At 44.1% G+C, this 25736-nt stretch overlaps 1 protein-coding gene across 1 annotated transcript in view; it reads right to left on the bottom strand.

Moving 5' to 3' along the window:
* VSNL1 (visinin like 1) overlaps positions 1–25736 on the bottom strand; it is a 126485-nt gene that overhangs the window by 64682 nt on the left and 36067 nt on the right. Inside the window, exon 2 of the mRNA XM_004005697.6 lies at positions 7254–7420. Within this exon, the coding sequence (XP_004005746.1) occupies positions 7254–7415 (162 nt within the window). The 5' untranslated portion in view covers positions 7416–7420. The remainder of the gene's footprint in view (positions 1–7253; positions 7421–25736) is intronic.

Here is a 25736-nt window from a genome sequence, read left to right as displayed (position 1 = left end):
AAATGCATCACTTATGTGTGTGCATATATCTCTTCCCTCGTGGACCTCCCTCTCAGCCCCTGCCCTATCCCATCCATCTATGTCATCACAGAGCACTGAGCTGAGCTCCTTGCGCTATATAGCAGGTTTCCACTATCTGTTTTACACGTGGCAATGCACATATGTCAAATACTGTGTATTAACGCATGTGAATTGTGGAGCTGGAGAAGACTCTTGAGAGTCCCCTGAACTGCAGGGAGATCAAACCAGTCAATCCTAAAGGAAATAAACCATGAATATTCATTGCTGATATGACTGATGCTGAAGCTGAAGTTTTAATACTTGGGCCACTGACGGGAAGAGCTGACTTATTGGAAAAGACCCTGATGCTGGGAAAGACTGAGGGCAGGAGGAGAAGGGGACGACAGAGGACGAGATGGTTAGATAGCATCACCAATGCAACGGACATGAATTTTGAGCAAACTCTGGGAGATATTGGAGGATAGAGGAGCCTGGCATGCTATATAGTCATGGGGTCACAAAGAGATGACTTAGTGACTGAACAAATGGAATCTAGAAAAATGGTACAGATAAAGCTATTTGCATTGCATTAATTAACTTCTTACTTTAATTTGCCATCATGAAATTACATCTACCTTCCGCTTATGCCCCAATGACATGCATCAGTGTCATTCTGCCTTGGCTTGTGGTTAACTGTGTCTCTACAATTAGCTTCTGAGTTCCTGAAGAGCAGGCAGGACTATCCTTTAGCCGCTTCTCTATGCCTCCACCACAAGGCTTCCCGAAAAGGAGATACACAGCCAGCGTTTATTATTTATAGGTCACTCACCAAACACTGATGCTTGCTCTGTGGCAGGCCCTGTGCTAGCCACCAGGTTTTATGTTAATGGAAGTGAGCTGAGTGTCCTCTGTAACAGTGGTCCCCAACTTTTTTGGCACCAGTGACAGTTTTTGTGGAAGACAATATTTCCATGGACTGGGGGTGGGGGTGGGGTGGGATTATTTTAGGATGATTTAAGTGCATTACATTTATTGTGCACTTTATTTCTGTTATTAATACTTTCTGTTGTTATTACAGCAGCTCCATCGCAGATCATCAGGCATTAAATCCTAGAGACTAGGGACTCCTGCTCTACAGGACTGATGAATGAAACCTGCAAAACTGTGCCCCATAGGGGTTAACAGGAATCCTTGACTTCTGCAGAACAGCAGATAAGGGAACAGGTTGTTAAAAAAACAAAAACAAAACAAAACAAAAACCACCCTGCTTGTAACCTGCCTTTACTGATTAAGCTTGCTTTAGTGTTTTTTTTTCTTCTTTAATTGTATTCCCTCCAAGTTTCACATAGCGAGGTAATAATATCACAACACTTCTTAACCACTCTTATAGATAACTCCTCTGACTAGAATCACTATAGGATCAACCGGCACTTAAGCTGTTTTCCAGAAACCTGGTGTCAACACCTGTCTAGTCAGGCTGACTAAAGCAGGTAGGGACCACTAACGCTAAAACTGGGCCTGCACAGTTGTCTGATGAGTGACTTTTTGATGTCAGAGGGCCAAAACACCCATCCTCAGATCTTGCTAAAGCACCTCCATTTCTGAACATGCATCCCATGAAAAAGCATGTAACCGGGACACACCTGCACGGAATGCTGATAACTCACCTTTTCTCTACCTCCCATCACCTTGCCCCAGGCCTCAGACAACCTCGCTTCTTTATATATAAATATCTCACGCCCTTTGCTTTCAAGGCAGTGGATCTGAGACTCCTTCTCCTATCTGTTTTGTCAATCAGCTTGGCTGTTTTGTCAATCAGCTCCTTGGTTGGCTGTCTTGAGTCAGCTCTTTTCCTGCCACAAACCTCAGCATCTCAGCATTTGGCTTGCCGTGCGTCAGGCAAATGAGCCCGGTTCGGTTAACACCAGCCGCAAACCAGGAAGGACCATGCCTAGCCCTGTGTTTTTCAAATCACACTCCAGCAGCTTGTACAGTGGATGGGCTTGGAGAGAGGGTGATGAGAGGCTGCCAAGAGAATCCAGGGGACAGGCAGGGCCATGTGCTGCTGGGCGAGTCAGGGTACCCCATCTTTAATGTCCATCCTGATCGCCACTTTTCTTGTGACATTGGGAAAATTATCTACGTTTTCTGAACTTCAGTTTTGAACAGTTCCAAAGAGAGACTGGATGGAATTTCTTTATATTTTGCATACAAAGTCTTTTGAAGTTGAGGGTTTGTGGTTTCTGGCCTTGCAGGGGGCAGGTGGGGAGGCCTCTCTGGTTACCCTGCTCCACCCCACACTCTCATCACAGCTGACTCTACAGCACTGAGGTGACTCTCCTGAAGCCTAAAAGGGGTCAGGTCAGTAACAGTAAAGGTGCCAGGCTGACCTCACAGATAGAGGGCAGAAGCCACCGGCAGCTTTGCTCACTCAGCTGGATTCCAGGATGTCTCACTGTTCAGCCTGAGACAGAAGGAACTACTGAAAAAATGCCTATTCACCAAGATAAAGACTGTGCCTTGGTGAATGTTTGTACTTTTAAGCAGCATTAAAGGAAGTGAAAAGCAAAGGAGAAAAGGAAAGATATAAGCATCTGAATGCAGAGTTCCAAAAGAATAGCAAGGAGAGATAAGAAAGCCTTCCTTACCAGTCAATGCAAAGAAACAGAGGAAAACAACAGAATGGAAAAGACTAGAGATCTCTTCAAGAAAATTAGAGATGCCAAGGGAACATTTCATGCAAAGATGGACTCGATAAAGGACAGAAATGGTATGGACCGAACAGAAGCAGGAGAGATTAAAAAGAGGTGGCAAGAATACATAGAAGAACTGTACAAAAAGATCTTCACGACCAAAATAATCATGATGGTGTGATCACTCACCTAGAGCCAGACATCCTGGAATGGGAAGTCAAGTGGGCCTTAGAAAGCGTCACTATGAACAAAGCTAGTGGACGTGATGGGTTGAGCTATTTCAAATCCTGAAAGATGATACTGTCAAAGTGCTGCACTCAATATGCCAGCAAATTTGGAAAACTCAGCAGTGGCCACAGGACTGGAAAAGGTCAGTTTTCATTCCAATCACAAAGAAAGGCAATGCCAAAGAATGCTCAAACTACTGCACAATTGCACTCCTCTCACACGCTAGTAAAGTAATGCTCAAAATTCTCCAAGCCAGGCTTTAGCAATACGTGAACAGTGAACTTCCAAATGTTCAAGCTGGTTTTAGAAAAGACAGAGGAACCAGAGATCAAATTGCCAACATCTGCTGGATCATGGAAAAAGCAAGAGAGTTCCAGAAAAACATCTATTTCTGCTTTATTGGCTATGCCAAAGCCTTTGAGTGTGTGGATCACAAGAAACTGTGGAAAATTCTGAAAGAGATGGGAATACCAGACCACCTGACCTGCCTCCTGAGAAACCTGTATGCAGGCCAGGAAGCAACAGTTAGAACTGGACATGGAACAACAGCCTGGTTCCAAATAGGAAAAGGAGTACGTTAAGGCTGTATATTGTCACCCTGCTTATTTAACTTCCATGCAGAGTACATCATGAGAAACACTGGGCTGGAAGAAGCACAAGCTGGAATCAAGATTGCTGGGAGAAATAGCAATAACCTCAGGTATGCAGATGACACCACCCTTATGGAGAAAGCGAAGAGGAACTAAAAAGCCTCTTGATGAAAGTGAAAGAGAAGAGTGAAAAAGTTGGCTTAAAGCTCAACATTTGGAAAATGAAGATCATGGCATCTGGTCCCATCACTTCATGGGAAATAGATGGGGAAACAGTGGAAACAGTGTCAGACTTTATTTTGGGGGGCTCCAAAGTCACTGCAGATGGTGATTGCAGCCATGAAATTAAAAGATGCTTACTCCTTGGAAGAAAAGTTATGACCAACCTAGATAGCATATTGAAAAGCAGAGACATTACTTTGCCAACAAACGTCCATCTAGTCAAGGCTATGGTTTTTCCTGTGGTCATATATGGATATGAGAGTTGGACTGTGAAGAAAGCTGAGCGCTGAAGAATTGATGCTTTTGAACTGTGATGTTGGAGAAGACCCTTGAGAGTCCCTTGGACTGCAAGGAGATCCAACCAGTCCATTCTAAAGGAGATCAGCCCTGGGTGCCCTTTGGAAGGAGTGATGTTAAAGCTGAAACTCCAGTACTCTGGTCATCTTATGAGAAGAGTTGTCTCATTGGAAAGGACTCTGGATGCTGGGAGGGATTGGGGGCAGGAGGAGAAGGGGACGACAGAGGATGAGATGGCTGGATGGCATCACTGACTCGATGGATGTGAGTCTGAGTGAACTCCGGGAGTTAGTGATGGACAGGGAGGCCTGGCGTGCTTCGATTCCTGGGGTCGCAGAGTTGGACACGACTGAGCGACTGAACTGACTGAAAGGAAGCGTTTTCTTCCCAGCCCTTCTCCTGGGCCTTCATTACATAAACCACATGTTTCTCTGTTACTCTCCCTCCTAACCTATCAGACCTGTCTTTCTTTCTTTTATTCTTTTCCCCTGTGGAAGGAAGTGGCATATTTCCTCTGTGATTCCTTTTTTGTATTTTGTCCTTGGACAACTCTCAAAGGAGAGGAAGACTTTGCCTACTTTCTGACTACTTGATAACCAGAGCAGCGGCTGAGTTTAAATACGGTTGTTAAGAGCTTGCCAAGAATCTAAACTCCATCTACCAGGATAAAACCTCACCTTCTTGGAAAAGAGTCTGCTCTAAAGTGGACTGGGGAAGGTAGAAACGGGGGCTGATGTTGGTTCATATGCATCAATTGTACCATAAAACGCTGAGGGATATTTAATGTTTATACACGCTCCTCCCTTGTCTTGAGGTGGATTTTATTTTCAGTGTGGAGTCCCTCCAGCGTGTAAATAAAATACTTCATTTCCTGCATTTGAACTATTTCCTCAAAGGCAAAATTGCTCTCACTGTAAACAAATAGTGAGAAACACACAGCTCTCTTAAACACAGAGTGATAGCCTGCATGACCTTTCCTGATAGGAAAGTGGCTTTGACAAATCTCATTTATTTGTACTTTCCTTGGGGCTGAGGGAAGACAGTGAGGAGGCACAGGCTCAGTCCTGGGTAATAAAACGATAGAAGATGTGACTTTGAAAGCTATGGAGAGTGGTATAAAAATTTAGGAAAGTGACCATCCCACTTCTGTGCAAAAGCAATTTATGTCTATTTATGTCAATGATAAATGCATTTCTCAGTGCTTCCATATAGAAGATCTCTACACACTAAAACCAATGGCTCAGATCATCTTAGAAATGTCACAGTGATCTTATAACATGCACACCTGCCACTTTTTGTCCTTTCTACACACAGGCAAAGAGAGAATTTTATAGATACCTCAAGCTCTCAGGGCATCAGCACTGGATTCATGATAATCATGGATTCTTGACCTTCACTAGTGTCCTGCACTTATTGCATTAATAAAATTAATAATTTTATAAGTACCTGCAAACCCAGCCCCCTAAGCTGTGGCTAAGACTTTGACACAATCTGTATCTAACCATGTGGCTAAACTTCTGTCTCACCCTTTGCCTCTTATGCATGGGAGGCAACCGTCAATTTCAATCCTGTCTTCATCACTCTCTTGCTTTCTTTTTTGTGTGATTTTATTGCTTTTATTTGTAGTTCTATAAAATATATTTTTATCTTATCTGTGTTTAATTTAAAGTATTTTGAGACTGACTTTTAGCACTTAATGCTTCAGTGTTGCTGAAGTTCAACTGTCTGGATGACTGTGTGAGTATACCACAGTTTATTTTCCACTCTCGTTTTGATGGGCATTTGGGTTGTTTCCCAGTTTTGCTATTGTGAATGGTGCAGCATATCTTTTTTATACGCACAGGAAGGTATTGCTGGAGCAAAGGCTATGTGAGATGTTCAACTTCAGGAGAGAATGAGAATGTTTAATATTTTATATGATCATCCCAACACACATACATGCATGCGGATGGTTTATATTGCTCAAATTGGTATTCGCTGCATTTAAATGATAACAGCACTATTATATATCTGGTATTTTAGTCAGAAAAAATTAAAAGAAAAACAAAAAAAAATGCAGTTCTTCCAAAGCCTCAAATTATCCAAGTATAAAAAAAAAGGGATGTCTCAGATCATGCCAAATCTAGAACCAATACAACTGATAAACTCAGAAAAACTGAAACAACATCACTGCAGAACAAATCCTTTCATGAAATGGTTTTATCTAATGCGCATGGCTTCTCTGGTGGCTCAGTGGTAAAGACTCTGCCTGCCAATGCGGGAGACACAAGTTGGATCCCTGGGTTGGGAAGATCCCCTAGAGAAGGAAATGGCAACCCTCTCCAGTATTCTTGCCTGGGAAATCCCAAGGACAGAGGAGCCTAGCAGGCAACAGTCCATGGGGTTGCAAAAGAGTTGGACTCGATTTAGTCACTAAACAACAATGGGGGAATTTCAACTTCTAAACAGTAGAAAATGCTGGGGAGAATTCATATTTTAGAACTCGATACAATGATAGAAGACCATCCATGCTGACCTTAATATACATCAGGACTCCCTACTTCCTTTTAAATTCAAAGCTGTGGGGATCTATATATTTTTCTTATCTGCAAATAAAGGAACCTTTGTTGCAAAAGCCCTCCCATGCACTTCCTCTTTAACTGAGGTGTGCTGTGCTAGGCTTAGTCACTTAGTCATGTCCGACTTTTTGCAACCCCATGGACTGCAGCCCGCCAGGCTCCTCTGTCCATGGGGATCCCCCAGGCAAGAATACTGGAGTGGGTTGCCATGCCCTCCTCCAGGGGATCTTCTGAACCCAGAAATCAAACCGGGGTCTCCTGCATTGAAAGCGGATTCTTTACCAGCTAAGCTACCAGGGAAGCTGGAGAAACGTATAGATACCTTTAACAAGCCAAACGATGCAAAACGATGCTTGTCTATAATCATTAAGAAACACTATTATCTGGGATTTTTACTCTTCTTTACCAGATACTATCAAAGTCTGAACTCTGGTGTTTTGATTGAACAATTACTCTTCTTGTTCAGAAACTGCTTGACTTATCTCTGGAACAAAACACTTTCCTTTACATTTTTAAAAAAATGACCCTTTTTCTTTCGGGGTGAAAAACCACCGGAGTTGAAACAAACTGGCTACTTGGAGTTATAATTCCATGTGAAGCTATAGTCGATAAAGACAAGGTTTTCTGGCCTGAAAAAGTTTTTTAAAGGTTGAAAAACATCTTACCTTCACGTAGAGTTGCTGAAATTCCTCGAGATTCAGTCTCCCGCTTGGACAGTCCTTGAGAAATCCTTTGTACCACTGCTTGAGTTCATGCTCATTAAACTCTGTGCTCTTCACCAGATCCTCCATCACTTCAGGGGCCAGTTTGCTATTCTGTTTCCCCATTCTGCCTGAAGAAAAGCAAATTAATGCAATTAGTGCTGTGGCTGTGATCATTTCAAGGTTGATTAGGAGCCAAGCTAGAGTTCTGAGCAGTCCCTTGGTTGGCAGTCCCTCCAGTGTGTCTGATCAGTTTCCCCAAGTCTGTTTCCTTCTATTTGATATTCTAGAAAAGAGATGCATGAAAAAAATTTCTCAAAAGGCTATTGACTTCATCTTCCTTCATCACGTGTCATCTTTTACACACATTTACTCCCACAAGGAAAGCCAATCATCTCCTTTTATGCTATTCAGGTAAAGTATATGGAAACTTTATAATCTCATTTTATGAATTATGATTCCTTAGCACTTACTGCCTAGATACCTAATTCTGCATTTAGTTTGCAGGGTTACTAAGTGGGGCTACTGACAAGAACAATAAGAAGGCTTTATAGGCAAATCATCAAAAAATTGGCTTTGAAAACATGATCAGCAATGGTGGTTATTCTAATTCTAAAGTTTCTGCTGTTTTTTCTTTTTCAAATGGAAACAGCTCATTTTTACTGGTCACATTAGCTCTCTATTTCTCTTCTCATTTTCAGAGACTTCCTACAACATTGCCTTCAGTGTTGACAACCTCTGGATGGCCTTTTTTTTTTTTTTAAAGATTGGTTAGTGAATTTCAGTTGGTATAATTTCATTCTTTTATTATTACTGCTGCTGCTGCTGCTGCTAAGTCGCTTCAGTCGTGTCCGACTCTGTGCAACCCCATAGATGGCAGCCCACCAGGCTCCCCCATCCCTGGGATTCTCCAGGCAAGAACACTGGAGTGGGTTGCCATTTCCTTCTCCAATGCATGAAAGTGAAGAGTGAAAGTGAAGTTGCTCAGTCGTGTCCAACTCTTAGCGACCCCATGGACTGCAGCCTACCAGGCTCCTCCGTCCATGGGATTTTCCAGGCAAGAGTACTGGAGTGGGGTGCCATTATTACTGCTAGTAAGTAAAATTAATAGTGCATAAAATAAAATATAAAATATATCAATCATGTGCCAGGTTGTGTGACCAACATCACTCTCAAGTGTAGGTGGGCAGAGCATAGGTTTAGAGTTATCCCTGATTTGGCCATTTATCTTGTGTGCTGCTTGCTGCTGCTGCTAAGTCACTTCAGTTGTGTCTGACTCTGTGCGACCCCATAGACGGCAGCCCACCAAGCTCCCCCATCCCTGGGATTCTCCAGGCAAGAACACTGGAGTGGGTTGCCATTTCCTTCTCCAATGCAGGAAAGTGAAAAGTGAAAGCGAAGTCGCTCAGTTGTGTCTGACTCTTAGCGACCCCATGGATTGCAGCCTACCAGGCTCCTCCTTAGAGAAATATTAATTATCTGCTTTGTCTTCAATTTCCTTCCCCAAAAAGCACACATTAAAAAAAAAAAAAAAACCACACACAAAAAACTCTATCAGATTTACTGTGATGGCTAATTAAGAAATAAGTAGGTAAACAAAGACCAAAAATTATTCCAAAATTAGTAAAGGGAAATTAAAGATGATTTAAATTTTTCCCCTTTAATAATGTTGTTTTGTAACAGAAAAGAATGAAAACAAAACAAATTAACCACAGGGTGATTTAAAAATCAAGTTAGACTTGAAAATACGAGGGGTCACCAGAACAAGAAAGGTATCACAAGATCTTTAAAGTCCTGTTAGAGGAGATAAAAGGTTTAGAAGAATTTACTAAGCAGATCTAGCCCTTTGACGTGCTGGATACAAATTCTCTACCAGGCCTTCAGCAGGCCTACACTTGCAATAGCCCAAGAGGGGTAATCTTACCACATACCTTGTTAGTTTTTTTACCTTCTTCTAAAACAGATTCCACACCTATTGTCAGTCGCCTGCCCTAACACTGCACAATTCTTTCATTGTAATGAAACCAAACCACTCTTGCTGCTTTCAGGAGATTTCCTCTTGGGAAGAATACAACACGGTAAAAAAGTGCCGTTAAGATGGCCATTTGCTTTCAAATGCTTCTGTTTGAGAAAAGGACCTGAGGATCAGCAACAATGACCTCCGGAGTTTCTCTACTTATTTTTGCTCTTAATTTCAAGTTCCAAGTCTCTTATTAGCAACTGTCTCTCAATTATAAGTTTCTGTGGGATTCCACAGCTGGATATGGAAATCAAGTGGGTACTCAGGTGTCAGATTTAATTAATCTGGGTAAGAAAACTGTAATTCATGGTTTTCTTGATAATCAAAAGATATGCTACCCAACTTTTCAGTACTTCTCTTTGCTCTTGTCAGTAGAGAAGTACAAACTGTCATTTTTGAATTAGAATCTCACCTAATAATAGCTACTGAACCCTGACAGTGGCTGGGGGTAGACAGTATGTTGAACACTTCATAAACTTGACCTCTAGCCCCATGACAACTGAACAAGTGATTAGAGCGGCTTTCTTCTATAAGTCATACAACCAGAGCTAGAATTTGAACCTGGAACTGTAAGGAAGATATCAGTGCACAACTACCAAGAGATAGGTGGTTGGAAGATATTTCAGGAGAAGGAACAGGAGCAGAAGCAGGAAGGTTTGAGACACTGAATCAGTGTCCTTTGGCGCTGAAAGAAGGGATGAGAGAGCAATCACTTTGCCAGGCTCTTGTTTGGAAAAGCCTGTTAGATTTGCCAAAACCACAATTTCAGAAGTGAGTTTATGTGAATGATGGGAAAATGGATTAAGCGTTATTAAAAACCTCCCCTCCCAAGGACCATTAGAAGGTCAACAGTGTGTCAGCTTCTCTCTTGAGCAGGGAAACTTGGATTCTCCAAGGATCACTGTGATGCCTTAAACTGTTCAGTTGACCCAGGAGAGGGTGGCCTCTTACACATAAGAGGAACACCATTAGCACCATGAATCACAGTTTTGGAGACTCAAATGTATAATCTCATGCAACTTGGTTATGGGTCATGGTCAGTATCATCACTCAGGTGAGCCAGGAAATGAGTGAATCATATAGAAAATCAAGTTCTGGCCTGGATCTGTGCAGCCTGCCACTGCCCTTCTTAGGTTTTGCCTGGATTAGTAATCCTCACTGGGTTCTCTAACTGTAACCTGGCTTCTGCATGGCTGCTTGACAGCATTTCTGAAGTGCAAACCTCAACATCTGATCTTCTCCCTAAAACCCTCAGCAGCTCTCCACTGCCTACAGGATGTAGCTCCGGCTTGCTGGCATGGCACAGTCCTGCCTATTCATAAACTCATTTTCTGCCAACCTGTCTTTTCATTTCACACACCAGCAATAATCAACTGTTACAGGTCCCAGGACTTGCATGCTTCCACACATTCACGCTTGCCATGTGCTCTTCCTTTTCCTGGGATATCATCCTTCTTTGTTTGCTCAGCATACTTCTTTAAGTAGTCTCAGTTTCACATACCTCCTCATCTGTGAAATCTTTGTGGACTTTCCAAGGCTTTCCAAAGGATTTTCTTTTGTTCTAGGCATCTCCCTTCCCTTATAAAATCTTCCATGATCATTATTTCTCTACTGGATTGTTAGTTGCTTGAGAGGACTGCTTTATTTATTTTTTTTAATCTTTGCGGCCTGGTACCTCATACTAGATGCTCAACAAATATTTTTTGAGGGAATGAATGAAGGATACATGAGCCACTATAAAGGAGCTGGTCACTGGTCTTCATTAAGTTATGGGATTTGGTATGTTTCTTTCTGGGAAAATCAGCCTCATAATAATTATACATGAGGAAAGTTAGTGCAACCATAAGTATAAACATAGGGTGCAGATGGCAGATGGGAGGAATATTTCATTTAACTGTATAGAAAACAGCCTGCTCTTCTAAGAGATTGTTTCCTTGTCTGTCTTCATCATTACATTCTACATAGCTTGAAGTCAGGGCCTGTGCCTTTGTCTTAGCATCCTCAGTATTAGGTACAAAGGTGGTGCTTAGTTATATGGTTTTCCCAGTAGTCATGTTTGGATGTGAGAGTTGGACCATAAACAAGGCTGAGCATCAGAGAATTGATGCTTTCGAATTGTGGTCCTGGAGAAGAATCTTAAGAGTCCTTTGGACTGCAAGGAGATCCAACTAGTCAATACTAGAGGAAATCAATCCTGAATATTCATTGGAAGGACTGATGCTGAAGCTGAAGCTCCGATACTTTGGCCACGTGATACAAAGAGCTGACTTATTGGAAAAGACCCTGACGCTGGGAAAGATTGAAGGCAAAAGAAGAACGGGGTGGCAGAGGAGGAGATAGTTAGACAGCATCACCAACTCAATGGGCATTAGTTTGAGCAAACTCCAGGAGATAGCGAGGACAGGGAAGCATGGTGAGCTGCAGTTCATGGGGTCTGAAAGAGTTGGACATGACTTAGCCACTGAACAACAACAACCATACTGGAGTTGCAATGATGTGGGCCAAGCAGTCTTCATGATGAGACTGGGATGAAAGGAAGGGCAAAAATGACAGTAAAGCTTAACATGTTCCCTAAAGCTTCCATGACATAATGGGGAGTTATTTATCCTCGCCCTGTTTCTAGTTAAATCTGTGATCTTGGGCAAGATCCTTTCCTCCTCTGTTGCTCAGTTCTCCAACTGAAAAATGAGTGAGTTGGACAAGATAATCTTTAAGGTCCTTTTAACCCCACCTTTCACTGATTGCAACACAAGTTTTTGAAGTACGAAAATACGAGTCACAGACTTCCATGTGGCTTGTCTCTAAGGAGTCAGGGCATGTTGGCTCTGTGGATTCTTTCCCTGAAAGGCAGTCGGTATTTGAGAGTCTGTTACTTAAGAAGAGAGGGAACAGAAACAGGAGTGTATTATTTTTAGGCTAGGGCTCCAGGCTATAAGATAAAGGGCAGCCCAGCCCCAAATCAAATCACTCCTCATGGTTTGAGTTATCATAGAGAGTTTTGGCGCTAGGCACAAAATGGGACTGGTAGAAGGGTTCTGATGGGCAAGAGGAGACCACCAGGAACAGACCTGTGGGCGAGGCACCAAAGTGCAAATGATAATCAGAAAAGACCACATTTTTATACACTACAGCTTGCAAAAGGCTTTTGTGTAACAATATTTACCCATATAATAATTCTGTTGGCCACCTCATGCGAAGAGTTGACTCACTGGAAAAGACTCTGATGCTGGGAAGGATTTGGGGGCAGGAGGAGAAGGGGACGACAGAGGATGAGATGGCTGGATGGCATCATGGACTCGATGAACGTGAGTCTGAGTGAACTCCGGGAGATGGTGATGGACAGGGAGGCCTGGCGTGCTGCGATTCATGGGGTCACAAAGAGTCGGACACGACTGAGCGACTGAACTGAACTGAACTCGCTTCAGTCGTGTCCGACTCTGTGCGACCCCAGAGATGGCAGCCCACCAGGCTTCCCGTCCCTAGGATTCTCCAGGCAAGAACACTGGAGTGGGTTGCCATTTCCTTCTCCAATGCATGAAAGTGAAAAGTGAAAGTGAAGTCGCTCAGTTGTGTCTGACTCCTAGCGACCCCATGGACTGCAGCCTACCAGGCTTCTCCATCCATGGGATTTTCCAGGCAAGAGTACTGGAGTGGGTTGCCATTGCCTTCTCCAACAATTCTGTTAGGAAGAGATAATTATCATCCCTTTTATTAGTGAGGAGTTTGAAGCTCCTCAGAAAGATGAAGTAATTTACCTTAGCTCCACAGCTAGTAGAAAGCTTGAGAAGTGAAAGTCGCTCCGTCCTGTCTGACTCTTTGCGACCCTATGGACTATATAGTCCATGGAATTCTCCAGGCCAAAACACTGCCTTTCCCTTCTCCAGAAGATCTTCCCAACCCAGGGATCAAACCCAGGTGTCTTGCATTGCAGGTAGATTCTTTACCATCTGAGCCAGAAGTACAGAGTAAACGGGTTGTCTCAAACCCCACTGATTTCCAGACTGTCATCTCTTACCTGGATACTGCAATCACCTCTTTATTGGTCTTCCTGTCTTGTGTTTGGCCACTTCTCATCCATTTCCTACCCTGTCTGGATAACAGGTTTCTAGCACAGAAGAGGCAACACATGTAAGAATGCTCTAAGGAGAGAACTAGGAAACTTCCTAGAAGGAGGAAGAGACCACCCCTCCAGAAGGCCCGAGAAGCTCCCATGACCATCTTTCCTCCACAGACCCTTTTGGTCTTGCAGAGGATTCAAATTAAATATATTTTTGTATGGTGTGTGTGTGTATTGCCATGAACCTGTCCCCTGTGTGTGCATTGAGACACTCAGAATAGCACGCCTGGCTTCTCCCAGGAACCTGGCCATCAGCCTGGCTGAGTCTTGGTGAGGCTCATGTAAAGACTGGGGAGCTGCGATGGGATGGTGCCCCCTCACATGCAGGTGGACAGCCGGATGAGCACCACTGATAGGGAAATAGTCCAGGAAATGGAGTACAGTTGGAGGACGAAAGATCTTTAGGGGCACAGGTGGGAGGGCTAAGGAACATACAACAGTGCCTGGTATGGAAGGAGTCTTGAATGGAGTTACGGTGGTTCTAGCGTCAGGTTACCTGGGCCAGATCTGAATGAGTGAAAAGTGAATGAGTGGCACGAGATAATCTTTAAGGTCCTTCCGACCCCACCGATCCCTGATTTGCAACCAAAGTGCGGTAAGTACGAAAACACAAGTTAAAGACTTCTAATTGGCTTGCCTCCAAAGGTTACATCCGGCTTTCTTTCTGGGCCATGGGATCCTTATCTGAACATGGAAATAAGTGGAGGAGCCTGGCTTTGCTCACGCTTTAACTTCTGCCTGGATTCCCCTTTCTTGTTCTTACCACCTGCCCAAATCTTGCTCCTTCTGCAAGGCTGTTTCCATGCTGTCTTCTCTGTGGCACGTCTCTACAAATTCTCTCCTCCTTGTCCCTAAAGGCATGGATTTGCACCAGTAATGACTAATGGTCTGGTTAACTGAGGCAGATAGAAACTCTCTGGGCAACTCAGTTCAGTGGACATTATGGGCATCATCTGTGAAAAAGGCCCTGTACTGGGCACAGTGGAATGTAAAAATGATGACATGGTTCCAGCCCTGAAGGGCTCAGAACTGGATGAAATAGACATCTCTTGGAATGTGGGGCTTGGTGAGATGAATGGTCACAGCTGAAAGCCAGGGAGCACAAGGGACAGAGAGACAAATTCCCATCAAGCAATTTTACCCGTGACTGGTCCCCAGGTGAAAATTCTTAGGCAATGTGTCCTTAAGTTGCCTACGTACAAGAATCATCCTTGGTTATTTTGTTACAAATACAGCTTCAAGAGACCCTCACTTAGAAGGAAGCTTGTACTTTGAACAAGCAACCCAGGTAAATATGATTCTCAGTCAATTTGGGAATCACTGATGAAAAATATGAACGAAAATCAAGGTAGAAAATGCCCACAGCAGCACAGACATAACTCCGCTGTCTCTAATCCCCCACGCCTTCCATCTGGCATCCTTGATGTGGTTTCAAGATCGAGGGACTAGCATTAAGGTTTTAAAAATCACACAACCAGGGAAGATCAAAGCTTGTAAAGACTTGCCTCTGGGTTATTCTGTTTTAAGCTCCCTGGTTGTAGGTTGGTGCATTTAAAGTTCCTCCAGGATCACATGGACAATTGATGGCATGGCCAGGATGAAAATCCCGATTCTCCCAACCTAACTGGGTGCCCCTACCCTCTCAGCCCCACAGCACACTGTCCTCATGCTGAACACGCACAGTCCGTCAGCCAGGAGGCATGTTTTTCTCCGTGCCAGGATGTTGAAACAATCCCCATCACCACCCCTCTTGGATCCCATAAACAAATGACATTAGGTTGCTAGTTTCCAGAGACTGTTAAAACAACCCTGAAGACTAAGCCTCAAAGCTTCCCAGTACACTGTGTGGGGTTTTCTTTTCTAACAAAGGCAAATGTGTCCTTCTGGCTCTTTCTGTTCTTCTCGTCTTCATCTCCTGAAAGCCAAGTACTTACAAGTCCCCAGCAGCATTTCCCAGGGGGTAAGGAGAGTGCTGATCATAGGCTGGCATTTCACGCCACCTCTGGGGACCAGAGCAGCTTCAGAAAGGGAGAGACAGGCTTTCTCGGGGCATTCTCTGCTGACCCTACCTCTAACTGGGAACCTCCTGGGATGACAGCAGAAGTCCTAGCCCACAAGCATGAAACAGGCAGGGGGCAGAGATTACATCCTTGAGGACTCAAGATAAGGCAAGAGTACTTATTTGATTTGTCATAAATGAGGAAAAACATTTTGATGGCAGTGGCAGTGGCACTGTTAGGGCAAGTGACAAGAGTTCTATTTCAGAAAGAATAATAAATGTGCACACGAAGGGGAAAGCACAAGAGGGCCCCAGGGATCCACCATCTGATTCAATCCCTTCTCTTTCTAGAGGCAGCCCTGGAGGTCAGGGGACTTCAACCCGGGGACTACAGCAAGTTAGTAACAGGCTCTAGCGGTGCCCTGGCTACCGAGACTTGGCAATAAGATTTGAGGCTGCTGCAGTGTCCAGGCCTGTGATTTTCGGGTGCTGAGATGGGCCAAGGGTTCTAGGCCCTGCAGGATTGGGAAGAGCCATCCCATGACTGAGGTGTGGAGAGTGGCCTCTTCCCCAGGCCTGTGTCTGCTGCCCCCAGTCAAGTTACCACCCGAGTTGTCCTTCTACAACTGAGGGTCTGAGAGCTGCAGGGGCCCTGGAGAACCAGTTGGATGGGACAGCCCACCCTGACCCCAGGACAGGAGCTGCCAGTGGACATTAGCCCTTGGAGCTGACTAGGTAGTTCTAATCTGAACCCATCTGGTAACTAGGTGGCCAGGTGCTCAGGGACTCTGATCTGCGAGGAATCAAGTGGCCTTATAAGCCCTTAAGGGTCAGATTCAACTGTCATCTTCCTCCTTGTGTTCTCCACACAGAGAACAGTTCCTGAACACCTGGAAATGCCACGTAGACAGAAGCCACACTCCATGACCAGGTGCTGGGCTACGACCTTGGGAAAGTTTCTACTCAGACCCAGTTTCCCCTTCGACCTCATTTTGTGGGTTCCCTACTCTTTCTATCATGCCGCGTGCCTCTTTTATTTTGCACTTGGACTTAGTTTAGTGGTGGGGGTCGGGGAACGTGTGCTGGAGTCAGAACCGGCATCAAATGAAGCTCCTGCTGCACACAAGGTGTGTGACTTTTGACAAGTTACTTGCCCGCTGGAGCCTCAGTTTCCCCATTTGTCAAATGGAAATGATGACATTGGTTCACTGAGCTGTTATGAGAATTAATGAGATAACACGCTGAATTCCTTCCACCAGTGCCTTCCACACACCAGGCGTTCAACAAACAGTAGCTTTTTTTACCCTCAGCATAGGATCCAGGAAACTGGGCTATTCCAGAAGAGGCAGAGGCCAACACTTCAGGATTCAGATCTAGACACCAAGGTGTCATTTTAACCTTGACACCAGGCCTGGTGTACATAAACAGAAGTACGTGCATGCGTCTGTCCTAAGTTTCTTCAGTCATGTCTGACTCTTTGCGACCCTATGGACTGTAGCCCACAAGGCTCCTCTGTCCATGGGATTTCCCAGGTAAATATGCTGGAGTGGGTTGCCACCTCCTTCTCTAGAGGGTCTTCCAGACCCAGGGATTGAACCCACATCTTTTTAAGTCTCCTAAATTGGCAGGTGGGTTCTTGACCACAAGTGCCACCAAACGGAAGTACAAACATAGCAACACACGGAGAATTTTACTGTGGTCCTATTTCCTCTGCTTCTTTCCTGTTAGTAAAAGTGTTTCATACCCAACCTGACAGAGGAAAGTCATCTAAGGATTCCACAGTCCTGACGAAGCCTCAACTGTTGAGTGAAGCTTCCATCCAATTCCTTGCTCACTCACTGAACAGAATGTGAACTGATTAATAGCTGGTAACCTTTCACCTGGGAGTCGTTCAAGCCACTGCCCACTTTTCTGAGTCTTATTTTTCACTTCCCCCTGGGTCTTGCCTCTGACCATGCTATGTGTTTCTGAGCAGCGATTTCTGTGAAAGGAAATGGGCCGCCTCTGGCAGTGTCAGAGCCTCGCTTAGTCCTGTGAGGTCACAGAGGAAATGCTTTCATTAATAATCACCCCCTTCTGTCCAACAGATTGTGTTCCAGGTTGTGCTGCCAAGTCCCAGTAGGGAAGAACCATGGCCCTTATCTTCGAACGGCAGGGAGCTGTGAGAGAGAAGTACAGACCCGGGGCACTGATGTCATCCTCACATCCTTAGGCACAGGGCTAGGAGAAGCTTGGAGCATCAGTGGTGTGAGCCCCTCCTAGCCTGCAGAGTAAGGAGATACCCCAAGGGGCGAGGGAGGCATCCAAATGTCTACCAGTCATGGCAGAGACCTGCAAGTCTTTTGACTCTTCAGTTGGTGGCCTTTCCCTTCTGAGAACAATTTGCTATTACCATGTTCCTGAACTGTTATCTCTACAGTATTTCTAAAATTACTTTAACTCACGTTGGTGGGCCTTAAATACAGAGAACTTGGAAATTCTCAGATAAACATGACTTGATAGAAGTAAAATGCTCTATTTAAAGGATGCGTGCATGCATGCCAACTCGATTCGGTCATGTCCAACTCTTCGTGATCCATGGACTATATAGCCCACCAGGCTCCTCTGTCCATGGGATCTTCCAGGTAGGAATACTGGAGTGGGTTGCCATGCCCTTCTCTAGGGGATCTTTCTGACCCAGGGATCAAATCCACGTCTGTTATTTTTCCTACACTGGCAGGCATCTTCTTTGTCACTAGTGCCACCTGGAAGTTCATTTGAAGGATGTGTTCAGTCGTGGTTGACTATTGGTGACCCTATAGAATATAGCCCTCCCGGAGAAGGCGATGGCACCCCACTCCAGTACTCTTGCCTGGAAAATCCCATGGACAGAGGAGCCTGGTAGGCTGCAGTCCATGGGGTCATGAAGAGTCAGACACGACTGAGTGACTTCACTTTCACTTTTCACTTTCCTGCATTGGAGAAGGAAATGGCAACCCACTCCAGTGTTCTTGCCTGGAGAATCCCAGGGAGCCTGGTGGGCTGCCCTCTATGGGGTCACACAGAGTCGGACACGACTGAAGCGACTTAGCAGCAGCAGCAGCAGCAGCAGCAGCAGCAGCAGCAGCAGCAGCAGCAGACTATAGCCCTCCAGGCTCCTCTGTCCATGGAATTTTCCAGGCAAGAATACTGGAGTGGCTTGCCATTTCCTATTCTACATTTGAAGGATATGTGATACTAAAATTTAATTTGTTCATTTATTTAACAAAGTTTTATTCAATATTAACATATATTAGAAAGGTAAACATCTTTAAGTTGGTTTCAGAAAAGGCAGAAGAACCAGAGATCAAATTGCCAGCATCTGCTGGATCATCGAAAAAGCAAGAGAGTTCCGGAAAAACATCTATTTCTGCTTTATTGACTATGCCAAAGCCTTTGACTGTGTGGATCACAAGAAACTGTGGAAAATTCTGAAGAAGATGGAAATACCAGACCACCTGACCTGCCTCTTGAGAAACCTGTATGCAGGTAAAGAAACAACAGTTAGAACTGGACATAGAACAACAGACTGGTTCCAAATAGGAAAAGGAGTTCGTCAAGGCTGTATATTGTTACCCTGCTTATTTAACTTCTATGCAGAGTACGTCATGAGAAACGCTGGGATGGAAGGAGCACAAGGTGGAATCAAGATTGCTGGGAGAAATATCAATCACCTCAGATATGCAGATGACACCACCCTTATGGCAGAAAGCGAAGAAGAACTAAACAGCCTCTTGATGAAAGTGAAAGAGGAGAGTGAAAAAGTTGGCTTAAAGCTCAACATTCAGAAAACTAAGATCATGGCATCCGGCCCCATCACTTCATGGCAAATAGATGGGAAAACAGTGGAAACAGTGGCTGACTTTATTTTGGGGGGCTCTAAAATCACTGCAGATGGTGATTGCAGCCATGAAACTAAAAGACGCTTACTCCTTGGAAGGAAAGTTATGACCAACCTAGATAGCATATTCAAAAGCAGAGAAATTACTTCGTCAAAAAAGTCCATCTAGTCAAGGCTATGGTTTTTCCACTGGTCATGTATGGATGTGAGAGTTGAACTAAAAAGAAAGCTGACTGCTGAAGAATTTATGCTTTTGAACTGTGGTATTGGAGAAGACTCTTGAGAGTCCCTTGGACTGCAAGGAGATCCAACCAGTCCATCCTAAAGGAGATTGGTCCTGGGTGCTCATTGGAAGGACTGATGTTGAAGCTGAACCTCCAATACTTTGGCTACCTGGTGCAAAGAGTTGACTCATTTGAAAAGACCCTGGTGCTGGGAAAGATTGAGGGCAGGAGGAGAAGGGGACGACAGAGGATGAGATGGCTGGATGGCATCACTGACTCAATGGACATGGGTTTGAGTGAACTCCGGGGGTTGGTGATGGACAGGGAGGCCTGGCGTGCTGTGGTTCATGGGGTCACAAAGAGTTGAACACGACTGAGTGACTGAACTAGAACTGGAATTGATTCTCAAATCTTGTTCTATGGTGAGCCTTTCCTGAACACTAGAGAACACACCCTCTACCTGCTGGACATTTCTACCTTCGTCCTACAACCATATCAAACTCCACATATCTTCCTGTGCTCCTCACTGGGTAAATGGCCTCACCGCCTGCCCAGGGTCTCTTACGTAGCCTGGGGATTACCCAGGACTCTGTCCTCTTCTTCGTAATGCTATATCTAGTCCATCATCCAGTTAAATAGTGTGTAGACGCTGCTTCCTAACTGTCTCTTAAGTTCTATCTGCTTCTCTCTGTTGCTTCTCCTTTAATTCAGGACAGGATCATCTCTCACTTTGATTATTACAACAGCCTCTACTGAAATCCTTCTGTGTTGCTCTCCTGAAATCCATCTTCCACACTACAGCCAAAGTGACCTTTTCTCTAAAACATGAAATCCAATCACATCACTGCCCTGCCTCACCTCACAGTGGCCTCCCATTGTCCTACTCTGAATCAATCCTCACCTGGACCTACTCTGGCCCTGACCCAAACATCTTTCTGTCCACCTCCCACCCTGGGCTCCAACTTCCTTTACCATCTTGAATGTCTCTGGCTGTTCACTAGCTGTTTCTTTTGCTTTGAGGGCAGTCCAGTCAGGTCCACTTTGGTCTGCCAGTTAATCCAATGTCTACTCCAGACACAGATGGGGATCTTCATCAGTGACTTTGTTGTCTGGTTTCCTCTTTCTCACCTTGACTCTTGTGCACACTGCTGTTTCCACCCCACCTGCCATGACGTGGTCACCATAAGGCATGTCTGCTGTCTCATCAGACCTGGGCTTCCTCAAGGGGAAAGTAGACGGTCATGTTCCCCTTGGCATCCAGTTCAGAGCCTAGCTCTGGACAGGTGCCCAGAAAATGTTGTTGGATCAATTAATTAGGACGTGATCTCTGTCAACAAAGAGCTAGAGCTTATCAGCTGAATGATAAGCAAGAAACAGATCAAAGATGACTGTGCTTAATGATGTTAGAGAGAGACCAGCAAAGTTTTGGGAGAAAGAGACGGACAGAGTGCAAGAGGGTGGGGGGTGGGGAACTTCTAGGAATCAGTAACAAAACTACTTTAGGAGATGAAAAATGAAAAAAACTGAATGAAGGATTTTTCACAAAGTGGTCCTGCAAAATTATTGCAAGGAAATAATCACAATTCTGCAGAGACATATACAAAAGAATGTTTACCCCATCATTGTTTAAAATAATTTTAGAAAAACCTTATGAAACTGGAGCCGATTATACAGAGTGAAGTAAGCCAGAAAGAAAAACACCAATACAGTATACTAACGCATATATATGGAATTTAGAACGATGGTAACGATAACCCTGTATGCGAGACAGCAAAAGAGACACAGATGTATCAAACAGTCTTTTGGACTCTGTGGGAGAGGGAGAGGGTGGGATGATTTGGGAGAATGGCATTGCAACATGTATAATATCATATAAGAAACGAATCGCCAGTCTAGGTTTGATGCAGGATACAGGATGCTTGGGGCTGGTGCACGGGGATGACCCAGAGGGATGGTGTGGGGAGGGAGGTGGGAGGGGGGTTCAGGATTGGGAACACGTGTACACCCATGGCGGATTCATGTTGATGTATGGCAAAACCAACACAATATTGTAAAGTAAAAATAATAACAATAATAAAATTTTAAAAAATAACCTAACTATCCATCAAAACCAAAAAATCAACTTGTTAAATAGATTTTTGTAGAACTATACAATGGAAATGACAAAGCCATTACAAGTGGTAACGTAGATCTGCTCTGATTGGGATGAACTAGTATTGCGTCAGTGTTATTTATTTAAATTAAAACACAGAAATATACAAAACAACTGTGTATATGCAAGAATAAAAACTCACTGAGAGATGTATTAAATAAAATAGAATGGAGGAGAAGAATGGAAGTGAGTGCAGAAGATAAAAATATGTAATAAAACACCAGAGGGACTTTATAATATAGACAACGATGACTCCATGCCATGAACAGAGGAATATGAGTATCATAAGTGTGCTCTTGAGATCCAAAAAAAGAGAAAAAAGAAGACATTGCAATAAACTGTTAAGTAGAAAACGCAAGTCATAAAACAGTGCATGTCGCATTGTCTTGCTTTTACTCTGCATGTGCTCAAGCTCGAGTTATTGAGCACTGAAAGTTGGGGCAGTACATAATTTATGATGAGGTCTTAACAGTGGTTATTATTACTGCTGGCAGGATGATGGTAATATTTCACTGCTCAGAATCATTCTGGAATTTTTATAATGTGTACATATAACATTTATAATCAGAGAGAAAGTGCATAAATAATTTCACCTAACAAATGAAATGTCTTTCGTTAACAAAACAATCAGTCTCAGGAACTGTGGAAAGAGAACTTTTATGGTGTTTTCAGTTAAAGCCACTTTTTTTTTTTTCAAACAATTAATTCACAGCAATATTTCAGGGTTCAGTCTGAACTGGATGGATGCTAAGGAGAACATGATAATCAGTTTCCCCTTGAGGAAGCCCAGGTGTGGTAAGACAACAAACCTTTAGCTCTGAAGCCAGGGTTAGCTCTGGGTGAAGGGATGAGCATGGAAGAGAAGCTCAGAAGAACCCCGACTCTGTCGCCTCCTCACCTGCATTCACCCTGGAGAGGCAGTGATGGGGAGACACAGGTGGGAGGGGAACCCTGTGTGTCAGAGTCTCTGAGGTGAAGGGGAATAGAATTTGTCACCTCAAAACATGCCTCTTTGGCATAAGGATTATTTTAGGCTGATTACTTTGAATAAACACCAGACATGGGAGAATCTCTGAAAACCGAGTAGAAGTTACTCTTCTGAAGCAGACATTTACACTTATGAGGGATATCTCCATTTGTAAGGTGTCTCCCTCTCTAAGCAGAAGAGGACAATGACTGAATCTCCAGGAACTCTTATCAGCGGAGAAGGCAACTGACTTAAATCTGCATCACCATACCCTGAGCTTTGCCCCCGCCATAGCATCCCGCATCTGGCTTTCCTTCCCACCAATATCTTCTTTATCCTTAGCTGGAGATGGTATTTAAGGGGATGGTTTGGACCATTTCAGAGAGTTCCTCAGTTTTTTGTATATTTTGCTTGTATAAGGAGTTATACATGTTATTAAACTTCTGTTTTTCTCCAGTTAATCTATTTTAACCAAGGACCCATAGGGCAGAAAGAGAATTATTTTTCCTCCCTTACAAAGGTTTTGGAAATAGTGGTATCTCTGGATGTGTCTGGGATGAAGCTTCCCTGCCATCTTCCTAAGAAATAAGGAAATGGTGATTTGCCTGAAGGTGAAGACCACCATGGGGCTTCCCTGGTGGCTCAGGGGTAAAGAACCCCTCTGCAAATTCACGAGACGTGGATTCAATCCCTGGGTCAGAAGATCCCCAAGAGAAGGAAACAGCAACCCACTCTAGTACTTTTGTCTGGAGAACTCCATGGACAGAGGAGACAGCTTGGCGGGCTACAGTTTATGGAGTCACAAGAGTCAGACACGACTGAGCAACTAAACAACCACAAAAGGCCACCACCCAGCGTTCTCAATCTGGAACTTTTGGTCATGAAACCCATTGACATCCTCAGGAGAAGTTTCCCAGGGCCTCCCCAAAGATCTGTATGGGTTTTCTGTGCTTTGTAGGTTAATGGGACCATGCCTTTTCTTAAAACACAAGAGCTGGGTTTTCAGTCCCAACTCTGCCCATGTTTTCCTGTAAGTTGGCTTCCTCTTTGAACTTCCATTTTCTCATCTCCAAAAGTTCTATGAAAGAATTCACCTAATTCACTGGCACAAACCACAGAGGCAGTTTGCGAAATGGGCAAGTTTTTCTAGCTCTCAATGTAGGCACTTTCCAGGACACCTCAGGAGAGAAAATAAGACCCAGACATGTGGAAAGGAGTGGGCTTTATTAGGCAGGAAGGAAGAGAGGGAGTGACTTGCAAGTCCCAGCAAGAAGGCGCAAAGACACCCAGGGATGAGCAGCCATTAGAAGCTTCACAAAGCAGCTAAAGAAGAGGAGGCAACCACACTGCCCGCCTTGGGGTTTTGGAAGGGGAATGGAAAGAGCATATTTACCCAAAATTGCCAGCAGAGAGCTGACCATCCCATCAAGGTTCCTATCTTTGATGTATTTCCAGCTCTGAATTATGCTCACCCCGTCCTTGCTGGGTCTTTGTGAAGCACCCAGTAAGGCTGGAACAAAGCACTTTTTTGTGGTGCAGGAAAAATATCTTGGCTAAAAGGGACAATGCCAAGGCTGAGAGGGCTAAAATTAGACCTTCTGGTGCTGTTTGACTTGGCAGTTGCGTGCACAGGCTGCTAACATGGCCCTTTCTCCCCGCCTCCCTCCCAGCCCTGGGCCTTCTGAGAGCACAGGTAACATGTGGTGAAGGAGTGGAAATGCTGCTTCCCCTGGCACCCTGTGGGGATGACAAATGCTTCTGGACCTATGTCACTGCTGCTTGAACCTGCAGGTGGAGTAATGCTGCTGCTGCTGCTGCTAAGTCGCTTCTGTCGTGTCCGACTCTGTGACCCCATAGACGGCAGCCCACCAGGCTCCCCCGTCCCTGGGATTCTCCAGGCAAGAACACTGGAGTAGTTTGCCAATTCCTTCTCCAATCCATGAGAGTGAAAAGTGAAGTAGCCTCAGTCGTGTCCGACTCTTAGCTACCCCATGGACTGCAGCCTACCAGGCTCCTCCGTCCATGGGATTTTCCAGGCAAGAGTACTGAAGTGGGTTGCTATTGCCTTCTCCAAGGTGGAGTAATACTTAGTTTGAAAAGACTAGGTTTCCACATCAGCAAATTTATAGATTAACATCAAACTGTATATCTGCTTCCTGCTAATCTAATGGCTTTCCATGTTGAAACCAAAAGGAAATCTCAAGATAATCATATATTTGAACCTTATATTTACCTGAGAATTTGCAGCTTCACTTATGTAACAGTCGCCAAACCCAAAGAACCAGTTCTAAGTATCTAACATCATGCCGTGCGGTAGTGTTATCTACGAGAAACATCCCAGACCTTGGAGTTAGACACATGAGGTAAGATCTCCACCTCCAGCACTTCTATTAGTTGGTGCCTTAGGAAAGTTATTTAATCTTTCTTATCCCATTCATCCAACTTTAAATATACATTAATAAATATCTCAAAATGCTAAATGGCTCAGTGGTAAAGAATCTGCCTTGCTGATGCAGGAGACATGGGTTCAATCCCTGGGTCAAAGATCCCCTGGAGAAGGAAATGGCCAGCCACTCCAGTATTCTTGCCTGGAAAATTCCATGGACAGAGGAGCCTGGCCGGCTACAGTCCATGGGGTTGCAAACACTCGGACATGACTTAGCAACTAAACAATAACAACAAAAACTAAATGAAATAATAAATCTATTTCACTGATATTTTAGCAGTAACAATCCTGGCTTATATTAGCAAGTACTTACCATGTGTTCATTCATGGATTATGCACTTCATCTTTACAATAATTTAAAGTAGATGCCATGTATATCTTCATTTTAGAGTCAAGAAAATAAGGCTCAGAGAATTTAACAAACTTGTCCAAGGTCACACTACAAGAAAACAGTGGGATTTGAACCCTAGAAGGCTCTTACCCTCTGTTAGCTATTCTGCTTATTAAAGGAGATGAGAAACAAGAAAGTGCTTGCCAGGGTAAAAGCTGTTATTTTAATGTAAGGGTTCATTATTCTCCTTTCTTGCCTGGGTGCTGCCCTGATCGATGCACTTCTTTACCTAAATGAGTCAACTTAAAGGTACTGGTAGTCCTAGTCAGTTA

This window comes from Ovis aries, chromosome 3 (genome assembly GCF_016772045.2).
Source record: "Ovis aries strain OAR_USU_Benz2616 breed Rambouillet chromosome 3, ARS-UI_Ramb_v3.0, whole genome shotgun sequence".
NCBI lineage: Eukaryota > Metazoa > Chordata > Mammalia > Artiodactyla > Bovidae > Ovis > Ovis aries.
Note: the sequence above shows the minus strand (reverse complement) of the source record. Positions and strands in the feature narration are given on the sequence as shown.